This window comes from Sparus aurata, chromosome 9 (assembly GCF_900880675.1).
Source record: "Sparus aurata chromosome 9, fSpaAur1.1, whole genome shotgun sequence".
In the NCBI taxonomy this organism is placed as follows: Eukaryota; Metazoa; Chordata; class Actinopteri; order Spariformes; family Sparidae; genus Sparus; species Sparus aurata.
Window position 1 is genome coordinate 4,159,138 of NC_044195.1, and position 19,429 is coordinate 4,178,566.

Below are 19,429 nucleotides of genomic sequence, written 5' to 3' on the forward strand. Positions count from 1 at the left end.
CTTTGTGATTAGTGGATAATTCCTGTTAATTCTCCAATTCTGGTACTTTTTCAGAGGAGTGTCTTACTATAAAGCAAGGCACCTCTGTCTGCATGTCATCTGCATTTAATTGTTCAGCCTGCCTACTTCACACTTGACAGTTGTGCTACTGAGGACACAAGGTGCAGTGCTGAATTTTATACCATTTGGACACACGACACGTTGAATTTTATAAATCTTGAACAAGCTCCAAACAATGCTCTGTGCAGTTGTGGGGAAGTAACCTCAGTGCTGTAGTTCAAGGCTGAGATTAGTTTAGCATAACAACTTGCTATAGAAACCCATTGCAGTCAGACAAAAATAACTGAGATTTTAAGTTTCTGTCAACATAGTATGCTTGCTAATGTTAGCCTCAAGGGCTACAAGGAAAATTTACTGTTGCTTGGCAGCATCGTCAGCTCAATCAGTGCTCACCACGGTAGTTATGTCTGGTGGTTATGTCTGTGCAATATGTCTGTTTTGAAACTGATCACTTCACTACGATATTCACTGCCATTAGCCCGAAGAATTCAGCATGTGAACATAGACAGCACACTAAACTCAGATTACACAGTAAAATTAGACAGTGGTGATCAAATATCAATCAAGCTTTTGTTACTGCGTAGCGTCCCTATATTGCATTGGTTGCTTCAAATGTTTTTGAATAATATTTTAGTGTACTGTTTATCTGTAAAACAAGACTGTTTATGACCAGACAGCCACTTGGGCTGCTTTGTAACTTCCTTGGATGTAGGGTTCAGGGCAGATTTTTGAAGTGTGGGGTGGGCCCCAGGCAAATATCTGTTCACTGTGGAGCTTTAATTCTACTGTAATGCTGAATAGTTTAATAAGTAATAATGCATCATGTTGTGTTTTTGAACTGCATGGTTTAAACTAGCACTATTGTTATTATAATTAAGTTTTGATGTTCTGACAGAATGTCATCAAACAAAGTCAGTATTATTACGAGGTGGATTCCATTTAACAACTGGAACTAGGAGATGATGTACGGTATAAGTAGGGTTAAGAGTTAAGTAGGCTGCACGTGCTGCACGTCCTCACACAGTCTTGGTCGCACCCCTCCTTCCTAGTCCTGGCTCATTGCCAGCAACACACATATGCGCGCAAACAAACTGACAGAATTTCACACAGCACACACACACGACTGCCCCAGTTATCTACAGGGAATGGTGGTATAGAGATTGAATAAAGGTAGGGAGAGAAGAGAAAGGGAAAACAGGAAATTGTTAGAAAAGACATTGTGCCTTAGATCGTGTGTGTATGGGGAAGAAGGGAATGTAGAGATTTTTTTATGACGGATGCCTGCTTCACAGGGCCTTCTGTTCATCCATCCTCCTTCCCCTTTGAGCACATGGGAGAGAAGAATAGATGGAGGCATCAAGTGATGGACAGATGATGCAGAATACATTGTAACCAAACTAGAAGCTGGCCACCGCCCTTTTGGATGTAACTGCACCTTTCTTATATTTATTATCAACAGAATTCATAGACGCATGAACTTCATTCTGTTAGTGGCTGCTAATTCAGCCAATAAGAGAAGGGGAAATGAGATTACACTGTCAATCTGTAAGGTAATCAGATGGCTGTCTACGTAGAGCTTGTAGCCATAGAGAGGAGCTCTGAGCTGAGAAAGTAGGTGAGATATAGGGAGGGGGAGACTTGGTGTGTGCTGCCTGTTCCAGCTTTGAGGTATTGTGTGTCATCTCTCTGCACTCTGCACTGCAGCCGTCTGCTGAATAGTAATCAGTGACACCAGGATAGAAGAGGGGGAAGGAGAGGAAGGAGGGAGCGAGAGAGAAAGAATGAAAGCAGAGAGATGGCGAGAGAGAGAGTGAGGATGGCGAGACATGGGGAGGGAGGTGGAATGCCAAGCTGACAATCCTGCTGCATTATCTGCCTGGTGGTAGAGCAAGTGTGAAAGAGAAGGATGGGAAGGCTAGAAGAGACAGAGGTAGAGATCTACAAGAGGATACAGTGGTGTTCCAAGTGCCAGTAATCTAGGTAAGGCGTCTGTCTGTCTGTCTGTCTGTCTGTCTGTCTGTGCGCGTGCGTGCGTGTGCACCTGCACGTGTATGAAGTACATACTCTTAACATTAAGGCATCTGACTGTTATGCGTGTGTCTAATGTTTCGTGTCTCATAGCTCTGCTGAAAGGAGTTTATTCCAAGCATTGTCCTGTATTTCTCTTGCATGCGCACGTGTGAGTGTGTGAAGCTCCACCGGCTCAGGGTGAAGCATGGAAAGAATGATCCAGCTGGACAGCTCTTTATTTTTATCTGTCTGACATTGACCGTCTGTGTAGCTCCTGCTGCAAGGCTACAGGTTTCTTAGAGTGTGTGTGTAGTTACAGCAATTGTTTGGCCCAGCCTAGATAACACATACTAATAATTTACTTTAAGGTTACAGCCTTTCTTTTTTCTTCTAAGAAATCCAGTGCAGCTGAACTGTGGAGTAGGGCAGTACAGTACAGTCTGTTCTCTGTGTGCTAGTTTCTTGTATGCAGTTCCTGGTTTCAGGAGGCTCCCGTCTTGAAGAGCTGTGAGTTTTCCCTGACTCACATAAGAGACAATGATGGCAACTTTTTAATGGTGGCAATTTTTTAAAGGCATGAAACTGTGTGACGGCATTTGGTCATTGTGCAGTTTAGCAACTGCAATGAGAACCCCATTTTACAGATATTCCAACCACCAAGTTTTCTGCTAAGTTCTGATACCCATTGGTTCGATTCCCAGCCCCTGCTGTCTACATGTCAGAGGGTCCTTGGACAAGATGCTGAACTCCAAATTGCTTCCGGTGTCTTTTCTATTGGTGTGTTAGTGTAGTAATGGGCATTGCTCCTGATGAGCAGGTGGCACCTTGCATTGTAGCCTCGGTCACAAGTGTATGAATGTGTGTGAATGGCTAAATGCTGACTCGTGCTGTAAAGCGCCTTGCGTGGTTGCAAACACTAGAAAGACTCTAAGTATAGTCCATTTACAGTCTATAGTACACATGACTTCAGTAAACCTTGGGGTGAGAGTAGTGGTGGCTAACCAACATGTCCACATATGAGGGAAGGGATAGAGTTATCTGGAAGTCCTAAGATGGAAAGCCAGAGAAGAGCAAGCCCATGGAGTTTTCTCTGTAGCTGTGTGATGTACTCATAGGCTAATCTGTTCAATGACCCTGGATGGTGAAACTGGTCAGTACTGTGCCACGCCTTGGCAGCCGGGCTAAGCCTCTGCAGACATCTGCTTTACCCAGCAATGCTGTCTTTAGTTCAGATGAATGGAATTAAATACCATTATAAGAACTGGATATCATTGCTCATTTTGAGGACTTCTGTTGAGGCAGGAGGAAAGAGGCAGGGCTGAAACAAGAGCGATCCAGTGACAAGAATATCTATGGTTCAGCTTCTCCAGCTATCAGTGTCCTCTCATCTACAATCAGCAGGGTTCATTCATGTTTTTTTGTGGATCTGTTTGGGCTTTCAGCAATCAAGACTATTTTTATACTGCTTTAATCTAACAGTTGATGTATCAGTATATCTGTTGCTAATGAAATGCCTGTTTTCTTCTCTGCAGCATTTTCAGCTGGCTTTGATCGACTCCAATCTCTGCACTTTGTCCAAAGCTGAAAGTAAGTAGTATTGTTATAATTAGCCACATTTAAGCCAGCCGTAGGCTGCTGTGTAATGTAGTATTTGACCAGTATTTGATATTTGATGTACCAGCTTGTCAATGGTAGATGGCACACTTTGAAAGGGCACAGGAATATTTCTACAGAGCAATTTTTCCTCTCTGCTGCCGTTTCCCTGCTGACTCTGCCCAAGACTGGGGTTGCCTAGGAGACAGCACATGTAGAGAGAACTGGAAGTGCTTGCAAGCGCATTGCACACACACGATGTGATTTCAGATTACATGTACACTCTGGGGAAACTGTCCTACTCCCCCTCCCATCTGTGCCCCATACTGTTTGCAATCTGTACCCACTGAGGTTGATAAGGTGAATCTGTAATATATGGCTATAATATCGCAAAGTAAAACCTAATTCTTTTTTTCTGTTTGTTTCTACAGTTCAGTTCCACATTGCTCATTTATATGAGATCCAGGTAAGCAATAATTTGGCATTTCTGTTTCACAATTCAGGCAGGTTAAAATTATAACTTGTACAATCAGTTGTATAGGCGGTTCTAGCAGTTGAAATTTGGTTAGTTAGTTAAATTTCAGGAGTTGCTGCTTTTCTTTGTTATTTATGAACATAAATGAAGAGTATTTGGTTTTTGCATTCTTGGTTAACACTGGAGTGATTTGAATCCGTGTCTTTGAGCTCTGGGAAATTGAGATTAGCATTTTTCCAAATTCTGGCATTTTATAGACCAGTCAATTTTTAATTGCAAAAATAATTTGCAGATTTAACAATAGCTGTCATGGTTCTTATTTACTTTACTTAAAATCAATGTAATTATAAGTCAACGCTTTATACCAGCCTGGCTCCAGTTTTACACCAACCCACTATTATTCGTGGCAACCCTTAAGTACACATAGTTTTCCATTCGCATTTGTGTGACCATTGTTTGAATATAACAATGCACTTCAAAATAGAGCTGTCACGATTCCCTGTTTTCCAACAGTGCTTATAAACTGTATTTTGTTCACGGTTTAGCTGCAATAGTGACATTTTGTGAACTAAAAGCAAACGTGTTGGTCCTGTATTGTGAAAATGGAGGCTGAAAAAAACTGTAAAACAAGTTGGTGCTGATATGGTGCAGATATGAATTGGGATCCTTTTAATTTACTGTTTCTCTCCTAAGATGTTTTACAAAAATGTTTTAGTGAACAGTTAAGAATTTTTCGTCACCAGCTGCTCTCCTTAGTGTTTCCTGCTTCAAAATGAACAACAAAAGACAGAAATGTAGTTTGTTACAAATCTGTCAGGAGTAGTGATGGGAACGAGACCGCATATGTCGAGTTCGAGTCAAGACTGAGTCTTTAAAGGGTCAAGACCAATCGATACCGAGACCATAGGTTTTTAAATGCAGCCGAGACCAAGTCAAGACCGAGTCTTTGAGGTGGCAAGACCAAGTTGAGACCGAGTCTTTTAAGGAGCCTTCCAGCACCCCGAGTGTCACATCGAGACCGATCAAAAAGAGCAGATTTCATGATTTACTTACTTTTAACATCACCCAAGTATCATATTCAACCGTTAAATTCACAAATGGTAGAGTGGGGATTGTTGGCTATAGGAGCAGTCTAGCACACTCTTGTCTACCAAACTTCTCTGAACAATACTTAAAGACTAGGAGCTCAGCTGGAAGTTGTTGGATTTTGGCACTAATAACAGCAATATATGTGGATTTCAAATTAATGACTATATATATCATTAGATGCATCATAACACAATTTATGTTTCAAAATCTTACCCATAACATACTGTATTTTAACAGTATACAATTAATAACAATATAGAGCCTTTTAGCCCCCCCCCAAAAACAAGAACTGTCAGAAGAGAAAAAGAGTTCAAAGTGTGGCATTTAATTTTACCAGCAAACAGTTAGTTACACCGTTAACACAATTTACATTGCAATGTTCCAAAATTTTACTCATTGCATTTTTTAACAGTCTGCAATTAACAACAACAGAGCCCTTTATTCCCCCCCGGATAAAAAAACTGGAGAGAGAGATTCAAAGTGTGACTTTTACTTATTTCAGCAAACAGTAAGTTATATCAACACAATTTACTTTACAATGTTTAACAGTCTACAATTAACAATACAGAGCCCTTTAGATGTTTTGCCCAAAAGTCTCAAAGTATTTTGCAACCTGCACAGAAATGCTAATTTGCTGCCCTGCACTGTGCTTTTTGTGGGATTTGTACCTTGACAGCAGGCGAGCACATTTCTTGGGTGGTGAGTTTTCTTCCTGTCCCTGTGTGGCATCCAAGTCCCCTGGTTCGCTGAATCTCTCCGCTCCATATTTTTCGATCTCTGCAACCAATGTTTCTTTAAGACATGCGAGACAAAAGCGTTAAGATTTAATGAATGACATTTCCTGGAATAATATAACTATTGTATAGTATTACCATCACAATTTGAGGTCAAATGTACCACACTCAGTTTAAGATGTTGGTGAGCTAACAATAACAATGATGATAATAAAGCAAATCAATGGCAACTGGGGCTCCTGTCCTAAAAATTAGGTGATATGAAATTATGGCTGACATGCTGAGAGATGGGGAAATTGGGCAGTGGTGCACCCTGCTTGCACATTACATCCAGATCAACCCAACTCAGTCCAAATTGTGGGTCCAGCATTGTGGCAAGGAAGTAGATCACATGGTGGAAAGGCTCTTCCTTCCCAGTCTCTTCAGCCATCTTGACGTGTTAAAAAATCCCCCTAAACCTTTTCAGCAGTGACTCTCATAGTGCCTTGACTAAAGGTCGACATTGACTAGTATGGGCTTCTTCCAGTTTTTGGAGATGAGTGTTTAGATCCAGCACAGTAGGCACAACAATGCTGATTGTGACGTGTTTCCCACCTTCTGTGAGATCTGTTGCCTCTGCGAATGGGGTCAGAATGGTAGTCAAGTCACTCAGTTGGTTCCACTCACGCTGACTGAAAATTACATGGGGAAAGTCATTGAGGACCATTTCTGTCAGTGTCTTAAGGTCAAAAGCAGTAAGTGCCTGCACCTGTTTAAATGTACTGTTCTACCTAGTATTGTTGGCTGCAGGGACCATTTTTGAGGTGCCAAAGCTGGTTTCCAATCGATCTTTGAACTGGGAGCTACTGTGCAAGAGAGTGGAGAAACGAGACGTTTTGGCGATGGCCAGACCAACTGATTTGACTTCCTTCATGCCATCATTTATTACTAACTGAGGTGAATGTGCAAAACAAGAAAGCCTCTCCCCTGATGGCCCAAGCTCAGTGTCCTCTTCATCAACTTCTTCCCACAACTGTTCATTATCAAGATCGTCTTCACTTTCTGTGTCAGATGGTTGATTCTGGGGCATTTGGATCTTGAAGGCACACTTCATGTTGGCCGCATTGTCTGTAATTATATAGCTGATCTTTTGGCTAATTCCATAACCTTCAACAATCTCTTCAAAGGCTGCAGCAATCCTCTCACCACTGTGCTTGCCTGTAAAGCGACGGCATTCAAGCAGGTACGGTGCTAGAGAACATGAAAGAACCGCAGCCTACAATCAGACCAAATATCTATTGTAACAGAGATGGATGGTTGACTCTGCAATCTCTCAACAATGGTCTTCTTGACTTGGCTCACTAACACAGGTATTGACTTTTCAGAGATGGTTCCTCTCGAGATGGGAGTGTATTTCTTTTTTTTTTTTTTTTTAAGATTTTTTTGAGGCATAGACACCTTTATTTGACAGTGGATAGACAGGAAAGGAGAGAGAGAGGGGGGGAGACATGCAGTAAAGGACCTCTGGCTGGATTTGAACCAGGGTCCACTGCGTACATGGCATGCGCTCTAACCACTTGACTACCTGCGCAGCCCGGGGGTGTATTTCGAGTCCATGACTCTCAGAAATTTTTTTAAAGTGGGAACTCTCCACTATAGACAGAGGCAATGAGCAGCCGACTATCAAGTCCTTAACAATTGAATCATTGATTGCTTGCTGCCTAGGGGACTGATGACTGTAGATAGAAACATTCGAGAAGCAGGCAATCACAGTTGGTTGCGTTCCATCTGTTTGGTCTCCGGCCGCCTTGTACTCCAGGAACCTGAAAGATAAATGTGAAATCCATGAATTAGTATTATTTATTAGCATCTTTTTAACTTCATGATGGTGTCTCTTATGAAGTATTTGTAATACAAACAGACTTGAAAAATCACTGATATGTTTGAAAGGCATCACCTTTTGTTTGCACGTAACAAAATAACACCTAATACTAAGTTATATTAATATGAAATAGCAGATGAATTTTAGTAAATAAAATACGTTTTGATAAGTATAGGGCATTGAAACCAGATCACTTCCTTTCTAATCTAAAATATATCTCAACTGAAGCCATTGTCCATTGTCATATCGTTGTGGGGCTATGGAAAGCATGACGTCCACACTACAAGAACATCAAATTTCCTATTATTATAATGGTTGCATTGTTTGCTAGTGCTCAGAGTGGCACTTTATAAACGCACATCTAGTTCCATGCTGTGCTCTTGTCGCGTTTGAATAACGTTAACATTTAACTTGATACACTTCATATTGATACAGACTAGATCCAAGCACAATGGGCGTTAACCTGCACATGCCCGTCAATTGTCATGTTTACCATGTTTCGTACATGATTTTTAAAATCTATTTCACGCTGGGTTAACGTTACTATTTGAATGTCCCCTCATATTTTTATACACTCCACATTGCTTTATGACAGGCATATACAATTGGCATACCTAGCTGCTAGCTTGACCTCTTAAGCCCTAGGCCTCTGGCTCAGGCCTCTGCTCGAAAATGACATGCCCATAATGAATAGAGTATATCTCTGCAACTACATGGTCTATATGAATAATTTTGGTATCATAATAAAGGAATCACTTTTGAGAGTCCTGAAAAGGGGTAAGCATTAGTATAGATATTACTGGGTCAGAGTAAATGAAGATGGAACACAGCATAAATTAAAGATTTAATTTCCACCTAACAAAACTGTTGACTTTTAGAGTGAATGTCCACCTTTGAATCATGCAGTTGCAGCCCAAAACCTCCAACAAATTATAGCAAAACATCGGAACATTACCTGTGCCAAGACTGATGCTAATAAAGTTAAGCAAAGCAAAATTGGAGAGGTTTTAGCAGAGACATTTTTCAGGCGGAAATTAGCCATTTGGGCACACCCATCTAAATACTGTTCTTAAAACTGTTTGGCTTTGTATTGAAAACTCAACCACACCTATACAAAGGAACTGCAGTTTGACTCCAACTGCAGATTTAAAATATAATAATATAAAATATAAATATAATCACAAAACAGTGACTGTAAGACATAATTCATGATCATCTCTGTATAAAGTGATGTCTAAAGGCTCGTCCACATGTACGAAAACAATCTTTTTTTCCTCCATCTTCCTCGGCAACGTTTCAAGAATATCTGCATCCAGACGGATCCACTGTAAATGACTGAACACGCTGTAGTTCATATTCCAGGCCTATAGGTGGCGCTTGAAATTCACAAAAAACGGAGAAGAAGAGACGGAGCTTGAGCATACAGCTTGCGCATTGTAAACAAATACAGTAGACAGAGAAACTGAGCACAACAAGAAGATGAAAATGGCTAGTATGATAAATAATAAATGAGGCCGAACTGCTGCGACTCACACTCAACTACAAGGCGAGTAAGTTGCAAGAAAGGCTCAATATCTTCTGTGGCACGATCACAAGCAGTAGTCCGCCATTGTTGTTGTTGTTGTTGTTATGAGACGTTGCAGGGTTCAGAGGTCGAAGGCAAGAGGTCGAGGGGTGGGGCGATGGCGTCATCGTTTCGGAAAAAATGCGGATTTGCTGTCCACATGAAAACGGGAGGGCAGCGTTTTCAAATTTTCCCACACTGAGACCCGGTTTCAAAAAAGTGCGTTTTCAGGATCCGTGTGGACAGTCGGCCAAAACGATGCAATGCATGTGCAGATGTAGAAAGTGTTCCGCTGTGCTCTCTGTGTTTTGGTGCATAATGGGGGCGGAGCTGTCAATCACCCATGACACTTTAGACTTGGCGACATTTTGGGAATCTATTGGTCAATTTGGATGATTGACACCGCTATCGAACCATCAGAGCCAATAGAATCGAGGTGCAGTCCCCAAATCCATGACAGCACCACTAATCCGCCAATCAAAGGAGGCAAATACACCGTGTGCGAAGACAAGGGCCCTACCTACTCCACCTTATACCTGTCCTCCTGGAACCAAAACCTTGCCTTAACTTTCAGGAATCATTTCAAAGTGACACAGACACATTGGATTAGCCGGTGGAGACGGTGTTATGCACTTAAACACAATTTATAATCACAAAACAGCTAGTGTAACACATAATTCATGATTATGTCTGTATAAAGTGATGTTTATTTTTGCTCTTCTTCGGCTTCTGTTTCAGTGAGTTTTGGGCGTAGAGGGATGAGACTTATACCATTGGAATCTGTGGAGTCTCAGCTTTCATATGTGTATACCGTGTACCGTTGTACCGTTAGCATGAAGTAGCGTAGTCGCTAGCGCCAATTTTGAGGACGTGCGCCGTTAGCATACATACATCAGATAAATATGTGGATAAAATATGTGGTCACTGTGAGAACATTACTTTACGCCAATCGAGCAACATTACATTAGCATCCAGCTTCTATCTAACCCCTTGCACCTCTGGCTGCATTTACTAGGCTAACCTGCACTCTTCTAAGTTACTCCCGCCATAACGACACTTTTAACCGACCAGGCAAGCTAGCTCTAACGTCAGCTGCAAATGACCGAGACCGAGTACTAGTGCTAGCTTACTGTACATGCACACAAAGAGCCAGAGTAATCAAATGCGCTCTGGGAGCCCATCTTTGTTTGCTTGAACCACATACATACAAATCATGAGTTGACGTTAGCTAAAAAAGAATAGAATAGAATAGTCTTTATTGTCATTGTACAGGAGAGTACAATGAAATTGAGGATGCTTCCGCAGCAACAAATAAAAAAAAGCAACACATAGAACAAATAGTAATATAAATATAAATAAATTATACATATATAGCCCTTTTAAGGTGCTAAAGGGAGGAAGGAGGAGGTAGATTGGGTTTGTTCTTGTCAGGGGGTGGTTTGTGAGTGTATCCGTTCGTATTTGTAGTTCGTATGGCCCAGGGGAAGAAGCTGTCTGTCAGCCTGCTGGTGTGGGACTTTGTTGACCTGTAGCGTCTCCATGAGGGCAACAGATCAAACAGGGGGTAGGCAGGGTGTGAGGGGTCTCCTGTGATGGCCTTGGTTCTCCTGAGACAGCAGGATGTGGCGATGTGTTCCAGGTTGGTCAGAGGGCAGCCGATGATCTTTTGGGCAGTGTTTATGACCCTCTGCACTGCCTTCCTGTCCTCGGCTGTTGAGCCTGCGTACCACACACCCAGACAGTACGTCAGTACGCTCTCCACAGAGGAGTGATAGAAGGCCAGCAGCAGCTTTGTGTCCAGTTAGTTTTTCCTGAGGACACGCAGGAAGTGTAGTCGCTGCTGAGCCTTCTTAACCAGGGCCCTGATGTTGTAGGTCCAGGAGTGGTCTGCGGAGATGTGGGTGCCCAGAAACCTGAAGGTGGTGACAGTCTCCACCTGTTCTCCATTTATGAGGAGGGGTGCGGTCATGTCTGTTCTTCCTGAAGTCCATGATGAGTTCTTTTGTCTTTTGGATATTCAGGGTCAGGTTGTTGTCTGAGCACCATAGCGACAGTTCCTCCACCTCAGCCCTGTATGCTGTCTCGTCCTCACCTCAGATGAGTCCAACCACTGTGGTGTCAACAGCATATTTAATAATGCGGTTGGTTGGGTGAGTTGGAGAGCAGTCGTAGGTGTACAGGGCGTACAGAAGAGGGCTCAGAACGCAGCCTTGAGGGGAACCAGTGCTGAGTGTGAGTGCAGTGGAGTGGTGGGGGCCGAGTCTCACAGTCTGTGGGCGACTTGACAGGAAGTTTCTAATCCAATGCAGGTGGGGAGGGGGATCTGTAGTTCCAGCAGTTTGGTGATGAGAATGTCTGGAATTATGGTGTTAAATGCTGAGCTGTAGTCCACGAAGAGCATCCTCATATAGCTCTTCTTGTTCTCCAGGTGGCTCAGCGCTGTATGGAGTGTGAGGGTGATGGCGTCCTCTGTAGAATGGTTTGCCCTGTAGGCAAACTGGTGGGGGTCGAGGGAGGGAGGGAGACAGTCCAAGCACTTCATGATTACAGATGTCAGAGCGATAGGTCTGTAATCATTCAGGCTGTCTATGGCAGGTTTTTTGGGGATGGGGACGATGATGGAGGCCTTCAGACGTGGGGACAGTGGCATGTGTCAGGGAGAGGTTGAAGATTTTGGTGAGGATCCCTGCCAGTTGGTCTGCACATGCTTTAATCACCGCCCCTGGGATACCGTCAGGACCAGCAGCTTTTCTGGGGTTCACTGCTCTTAAGTTTTTTCTCACCTCATGCTCCTGGAGAGAGAGAGGTGGGGTGCTGGAACCAGGGGGAGGCAGTGACTGCAGGTGTGTGGTGGTGAACTCAAACCGGGCAAAGAAGCTGTTTAGCTCCTCTGCCAGTGTGCTGCTGCTGTTGGAGGATGTGGGAGGGGGGTTGCTGGATGCCCCTCCACATCTGACGCGGGTTATTGGCCGTCAGGTATCCTTCTATTTTGTTCTTGTAGGAGACCTTGGCCTGTTTGTTGCCCCTCCTCAGGTCAGCTCTGGCAGTGCTGTAGAGAGCTCTGTCTCCCGTCCTGAAGGCCGAGTTACGAGCTCTGATCAGGGTCTGCACTAGGGCTGAACGATATATCGTTATCGTGTTTATATCTAGATATGAACATTCAAGATATTCATATCGAAAAAGCAACGATAAACGATATAGATTACCCCGCTCGCCCTGCACGTACAGCTCTGGCAGTCACAACAAACATCCTTTTTACGATTGCCCTTGAATGCACCACTAAGGCCAGCCAACCACAAACCTTATTTCATGCTTGCTGTGGATCGACAGCTGAAGCCAACCAATGACAAACATACGAGGACAGGAGTGAGGGAGACGGAGACTGAGACGCACACACAACTTGCCGACTTTCTAGCTAGTTTAGCGACTTTTCAGACCCTCTTAGCGACGTTATTTCTAAAAAGCGACGAGCAACAAATTTAGCGACTTATTCAGATCATCAGGGGAAAGGCGAGAAATATATTATATTGTAATTCTCCTGCTGCTCAGAGTCATCGCAGTCCACGGCTCCTCTGCAGCAGCGCCGGCTCTCTGCCCTCCCGAGCGGCTGCGCAGGCGGCAGGCTGGTGTGTGTGTGTGGGAGCTGGCTGGGGCAGCAGGAGCGGACGCCGCAGCCGCTCGCTCTGTGGATTTGAGACCGTATAGCTGCCATCTACTCTGTTTTGATCCGTTAATTCTCTGACTTCTTAGTCTTTCTAAATTCCACTGGTACTTTACCAGCGATAACCTGAAGCTGCTGAGTCTCGATCTTCACTCTCACTCTTTCTCTCCAGATTAGGGTGTCATCGTTCATCTTGTAAAAATGCACATAGTTCGTTTGATCTTCTCCCTCCCTTTACTGTTGTTACTTCAAATATATTTGTCTCTGTAGTGAGTTTGTGATTATTTGGTAAAGATTTCTCTATCAACCATTTGTATATGGCTTAAAATAATCTCTTTATTTTTCTGAAAAATGCTTGGTTTTCACCGAACCCGTAGTCATATCGTATCGTATCGATATCGAGATATCTGGCATGAATATCGAGATATAAAATTTTGTCCATATCGTTCAGCCCTAGTCTGGACTTCCTTTGTCATCCAGGGCTTTCTGTTTGGAAAGATCCGGATGCGTCTATCCTCGGTGACTTTATCTACACAGCACCTACATAGAAGAGGACAGACTCAGTGTTTGTGTCCAGGTCCTGATCTTCGAAAATGCTCCAGTCTGTGCAGGCAAAGCAGTCTTGCAGCTGGTTGAGAGCATTTTCAGGCCAGGCTTTGATGGTCTGGGTGGCTGGTTTTGTTTGCCTTCTGAGGGGGGTGTAGGCAGGGAAGAGGAGCAGGGAGAGGTGGTCTGATTGTCCGGGGTGGGGGAGGGGGGTCGCTCTGTAGGCATGCTTGATGTTAGAATAAATATGATCAAGTATGTTTTCCACGGTAGCATTGGGGATATGCAGGCGCAGCCAGGATTCACTAACAATCAAAAGACAACAGTCACGGATGTGGCGGTTGTAGGTGATCTGTGACTGCAGCTCATCTATCTTGTTCGCAAGGGATCTTGTGTTTGTGAGGAAGATAGATGGTAGCAGAGGTCTGTGTGGTTGGTTCCTAAGCTGATTTAGTAGTCCTGCCCGGCATCCTCGTTTCTGCCTCCTCTCCCTGCACCGCCTCCAGTGCTTGCTGGACCCGATAACAATCCATGGGGTGCCCGGCGGTCTCGCTATCTCCGGTGGGATGCCGTGGGTCCGTGCGAAGGCACCCGTGATTTCTATTTTTGCCTGAAAGCCAATTCTTATCAGGTCTTGGCGACTGTAGATGGGCCGCTGTGGCATGTGTGTGCCAGAAGAACAAAAAAATGACATATAAAACACAAAAAAGATGCAAAATAACAGGGAGCTTTAAGCCGCTGCGTCTGGACGCGCCGCCGTTGTCATGACACAGAATTGTCTTCTGAACTTACCTCTGGTTGTGTTTCCGTTGAATGTGTCTGTTGAAGTTTGATGTGGTCCCAGACGTCTCAGTGATCAGAGTGTGGCAAAATTTACACTCGGCACTGTGTTTTTTCCTTAAACTTCCCGATATGACTGTTTTGTCGTTCAAATATCCAAATTTTATAATCGCCGATTGCTCACTCATCTTTGCTAGTTCACTGTTCAACCCATTCCAAAGAATAACGTTAACTGCTGTGTGCAGTGTGTGCGTGTGTGACGTTTGGGCAAACATTGTATCAATATCTTTCAAAATCGTTGTTGCGCAGCGTAGCACCATGGGATATTATGGTCTCGGTTTAAAATTACGAGTCCCCCTCCTTCCAGTGAAGGACGAGACCGAGTCAAGACCGATTATTTTTGCTTTGGAGACCGAGACGAGACCGAGTAAGCAAAAAATGGTCTCGAGACCGGTCTCGAGTCCAAGACCCGGACTCAAGTACTACAACACTAGTCAGGAGTAAACCCTCTTCCTACACAAATCATTAACAGATATCCTAAACAGAAAATAAATGCATCTCCTTAGACACTGTCAGAGTTTCCTCAGGTACCAGTCAGTTGATAGTCTTCATTTACACAGGACTAGTGCAGTGCCCGTAAGAAAAATGTATTCCTATAAAAAAAGTGGGAGGTTAAGTAGCTTTTTCATGGATGGCCAAATGAGGCTGTGTTTGAAGGTGGGACGTCAGGGATATTTAGGTTTCTTGTGAAATTCGATATTCCAGGGTATAATTGGCTGTTTTTGACTATTTTTGATTTTGCCATTATATTTCACCTTAAAAGCTATTTACTTGGTGCCATTATTTTCAGCACAACCTCACGTGTGACTGTACAGTTATTTTTTTTATTTTGACATACTGTATGAACACAGTGGACCTAAAATCACAAAAAAAAACATAAAATCCGAGTAGAAAAAGTAAGATTTTTTTACTGTGAAAACATGTTTAACAAACCATTTTTTATTTTTTTTTTTTTACTTATAATGCAAATATAAATTGTTGTTTGCTAAATTTGTGCATACATTTAAAAAATGTACAAAGTTATATGTAACTATTTACATTTAAATGCAGGCAATGCTCAGGTCTGCCTGAGCTCCTTCCAGCTGAATGAAGAGCTGCACTGCCTGCTCCACATTCAGCTTCTCCTCATTGTTCTGACTCATTTAACAAAAAACCGACTCCACTACACACTAAACACACTACACCAAACACTACATAACACACTAACTATACACACTAACTATACTGACACGCTAAATGTCACAAATCTCTCAACTCTCAATATCGCTGTCTATACACCGACCGTCGTTCGGCCTGTCAATCATCCGCCTAGGTCCCTCCCACAACTTCCTGTTCCTCAACAACCAAACTTGCTGCTTGGACACTTTCGTGACAAAAGCCAGTTTTTACCGTTTCTTCCTGCACCAGACACAAAGCTAACGTGACGGCAATGTTCGCGAAAAAGCGTGGCGGACATTATTTACCCTAAGTCCGGTTTTGGACGTGCCGATGCGTCCGGTCCGTCGCCTCGGGATGTGGGCCGTGTAGCTAGCGGCTAGCAGCTAGCTACACACGAACATCCACAGATTCTGATTCCACTTTGTTGTCCGCGCGTCTCCGGATCTCCTCAGATCCGAACAGACTCGGTCCGGACTCGTTTAATCTCATTAATCCACAACAGTCAGTTTAGATGCACAGAACAGAACGGGACCTAACCACCAGCAAAATCCCGGTCCAGCTCGCGCCGCTGCAGGTATAAATCCGCTTGTTTCTTCAGGTATGTTGTGGGTTTGAGCTCTGCAGTGATTGGCTCTGGTGCGCACGTGACTGTGGTGGCTCCGGTGGACAATGCTCGGCGGAATTTGTAAAGCATTTATGAAATAATTTATTCACGGTATCATTGCAGTCCAAGCAAATGCTTAGATGCACACCACTGAACCAGTGTGATCCTGATCCGCAGAGATATTTGACTAACAGAAACACACACACACACAGACAGAGATTCCCTGCTTTTATAGAGAGATATGTGTCTGGGCGTGAAGCTGCAGGCTACCGGTTAGCTAGCTGTGTGGTCCTTAAAGTAGTAGGTGGGTGTTGAGAAGAAAATTGGAATTAAATGGAAATCATAAGACCCCTACTCCAAAGTGTCCCAATATGAAGAAATACCAGACACGGCAGGCCTGCTGCTCCTTCCATTTTCCCTTATTGAAACATCATGCCACTCCTTTTCACTTACTACATTTACTGTTGCACTGGATTCTACACTTAATGGAAAGTTTGACATTGATGAGAGTAACAGTCTGCTGCTAAACAGCATTTCAGTCAAAATTCTAGTGTCCACATGAAACCCAAAACACAGTTGAAAGCTGATTTTCTGTGCTAGTAGATTTCAGCTCTTTACTTCAGTGACTCTTGAGTTAAGTGCTGTTAATTGATCACATGAATCAAACAGCTATTCAGATATTATGTCCTGTTTGTTGTCTGGCCTGGGCCAGGCTTGATGACAACCATTAGTCCAAGCAGGAAGGAACCACTAAGAGCCTCGCTCATTTATGTGCCACAAGTGTCACTGTTTACCCTGAGGTGTCTTTATTGTGAGCAGACAGGAAGAGTCCAGGACCAGACAGCGTGTGTGTTTGTGTGTGCATATCTACTCTCTCAATCGCTGAGATTTGGAGTTTTAGGGTCTGAAGAGATGGAGGCGGGTTGCTCTTAAGAAGACTGTGCTTGAGCTGATAAGAGAACATTCAGCCTCTTCATATGTGTTCAGACTCGAGTTCACTAAGGTCGCAAGTTAAAACAAATACTGGGCTCACCTCAGACCATTTAGCTCAGGTCTCCTAAAATACAAAGCACACACTGCAGTGGAAATGCATGTACACCTAAGCACAGACAGACACGTGCACACACACACACACACACACACACACACACACACACACACACACACTTGAAGCTGCCAGACGTGTTGACTCTGGCCTTTCCTCTTCCACACTGACCCTCCCCCGTGTGCACGTCTAGCTGGTCATTACGTGTGAGGAGGTCTTAAGACTCTTTGTGTCTGTCCAGATAGAACCATAAAACACACTTCCTCCTGTCTGGCTTAAACAACCTCTCTGTCTCTCTGTCTTCATTTTCCGCCCCCTCTCATTCTGTCTGCAGAAGAAGTACAGAGCGGCGAAAGAGGCGTATGAAAGTCTGTTGCAGACGGAAAATCTTCCTGTGCAGGTGAAGGCAACCACACTGCAACAACTTGGTGAGTGTTTCTTGATACTCTTATCTACACATGTTAAGTCTACACTTGCTGAAATGTCCCATAATGTCATGGCATTCTGCATTATGAACTGCTTTATTCTCTTTTGGATTGGATTGCATTACGTTGTGTGCTTTTGAGATGTCCCTTTTTTGGCCGTTATTTACATGAATAAAATATCTCTATCACACAAAGTAGTTTTCTGCTACTTTGCGCTGCTGCAACACAAACCACACACACATTGTTTTCCCTTGATGGGTGAAGACACCCACGTGCACTCAAATATAAAATGTTGTTGTGTGGGTGCATTTATGAGGGTTAGAGTTAATTAAGACAAGTATTTTCACTCAAGTCAAACTGCATTGATTGGAGAGAATATCCGAGTTGGCGTTGCTACACACATTTCAAGTTAATTGATTCTAATACAGTGTAAATGTAAGACAAAACATCTGTTGCAAACATATTTTGTGAAATTATTTGTTGATCAGTGTATGACAAATGTGTTTGAATATAACACTAAGAAACACTAGGAATCTGATGCTGAATATGTGGGTCAGAGGCAGTGAGGAGGAAAGGCCAATCATATCATAGAATCAGTTGTGTCCATCTTATCCGTCTATGATTGGCAGTTTCAATTAAATAATATATCTAAAAATTCCTGCTGCAGTAACATTGGCACACTAGAAAGGTCAAACAGAATGATTTGTTGGTTACAGCTTAGTCATTGAGCTACATGGCTGTAAGGTTGGCTCATCTGACTGATGTTTCAGATAACTTTGAAAGGTTTTTTTCAGAGACAGCGTGCAACACAAGAAAGACCCAGTTGCACAGTGACAAGTGATGCAACTAAAAATTCTGAGAAATGTTTATGTTAATGTGTTATACATGCAGTCAAGACAATTCAGATTAATAGATCTTTTAAAGTCAGTACTGGCAATTTCAGTTCAAACCGGGGGAATGATGGGGAAAAAGTTAAATCATAAACTTCTAGAGACAATTTACCATGAGTCACATTTCCAATAACGATGCAAATCACCTTCGATTTGTTTCTTCCCAGTTCTGTTTCACAGCATTGCTGCCATTCTGCACATAAAAGTGATAAATAACATAATTCTTGAAGTAAATTGCTACATTTAGATGTTCCTGCTCTTGAAGCAAGTGCTATGAGAATAAATATAATGGAAAACATCCAAACATATAGTCTACTGTGCTGTCCTCTGCTTTCACATATTGTGTCATCTTGTGGGGGCTGTATTTCAACCAATTGGGAATTGTGAGTTATCGAGTTTTGACCCTTTGAGCTTGCTGTTGCAGCTCAGTATTGAAGCTACAGATTGAGTTAACGATGTGAGGTGCGCTGTTAAAAGTTAATTTACAGAATATAGTAAATGCATATATAAGCACATATGTCGCTTATGTTAAGGATGTGAATTTTAAATGGGAATTCCTATTATGTGTTAGCATCGCGCTAATGTGCTCTGTGCTGGTTATAGAAATTCATATAGGGATCAAAGAATGCATACTGCAATATTTACTCATAGATGGTATGCAATTCACATACTATTAGTTTCATACCAAGGTTTCAGACATACAAAAAAAACACTTTTAGTGAATTATACAGCATGTTGTCTAGGAATTTTGGATGCAGCCAGGGACTGAGTTTTGGAGTGAAAACTTACTGTCTGTCTTTCTATAATGTTACTGCACACTCAGGCACTGGAATTTGGCCCGGTTGATTTAATGTGAAACAGTACTCTAACTTAC

At 43.0% G+C, this 19,429-nt stretch overlaps 1 protein-coding gene across 3 annotated transcripts in view; it reads left to right on the forward strand.

Annotated features, from left to right (window-relative positions):
• The window catches only part of kdm6a (lysine (K)-specific demethylase 6A), a 102,402-nt gene that overhangs the window by 59,736 nt on the left and 23,237 nt on the right, over window positions 1-19,429 (forward strand). For 2 of the 3 annotated variants that reach the window (XM_030428330.1, XM_030428331.1), the window contains exons 7-9: window positions 3,603-3,657; window positions 4,095-4,129; window positions 17,575-17,668. In XM_030428330.1, the coding sequence (XP_030284190.1) occupies window positions 3,603-3,657; window positions 4,095-4,129; window positions 17,575-17,668 (184 nt within the window). Of the gene's footprint in view, window positions 1-1,096; window positions 2,041-3,602; window positions 3,658-4,094; window positions 4,130-17,574; window positions 17,669-19,429 lie in introns of those variants that run through there. The other variant, XM_030428332.1, reaches the window with a different exon arrangement.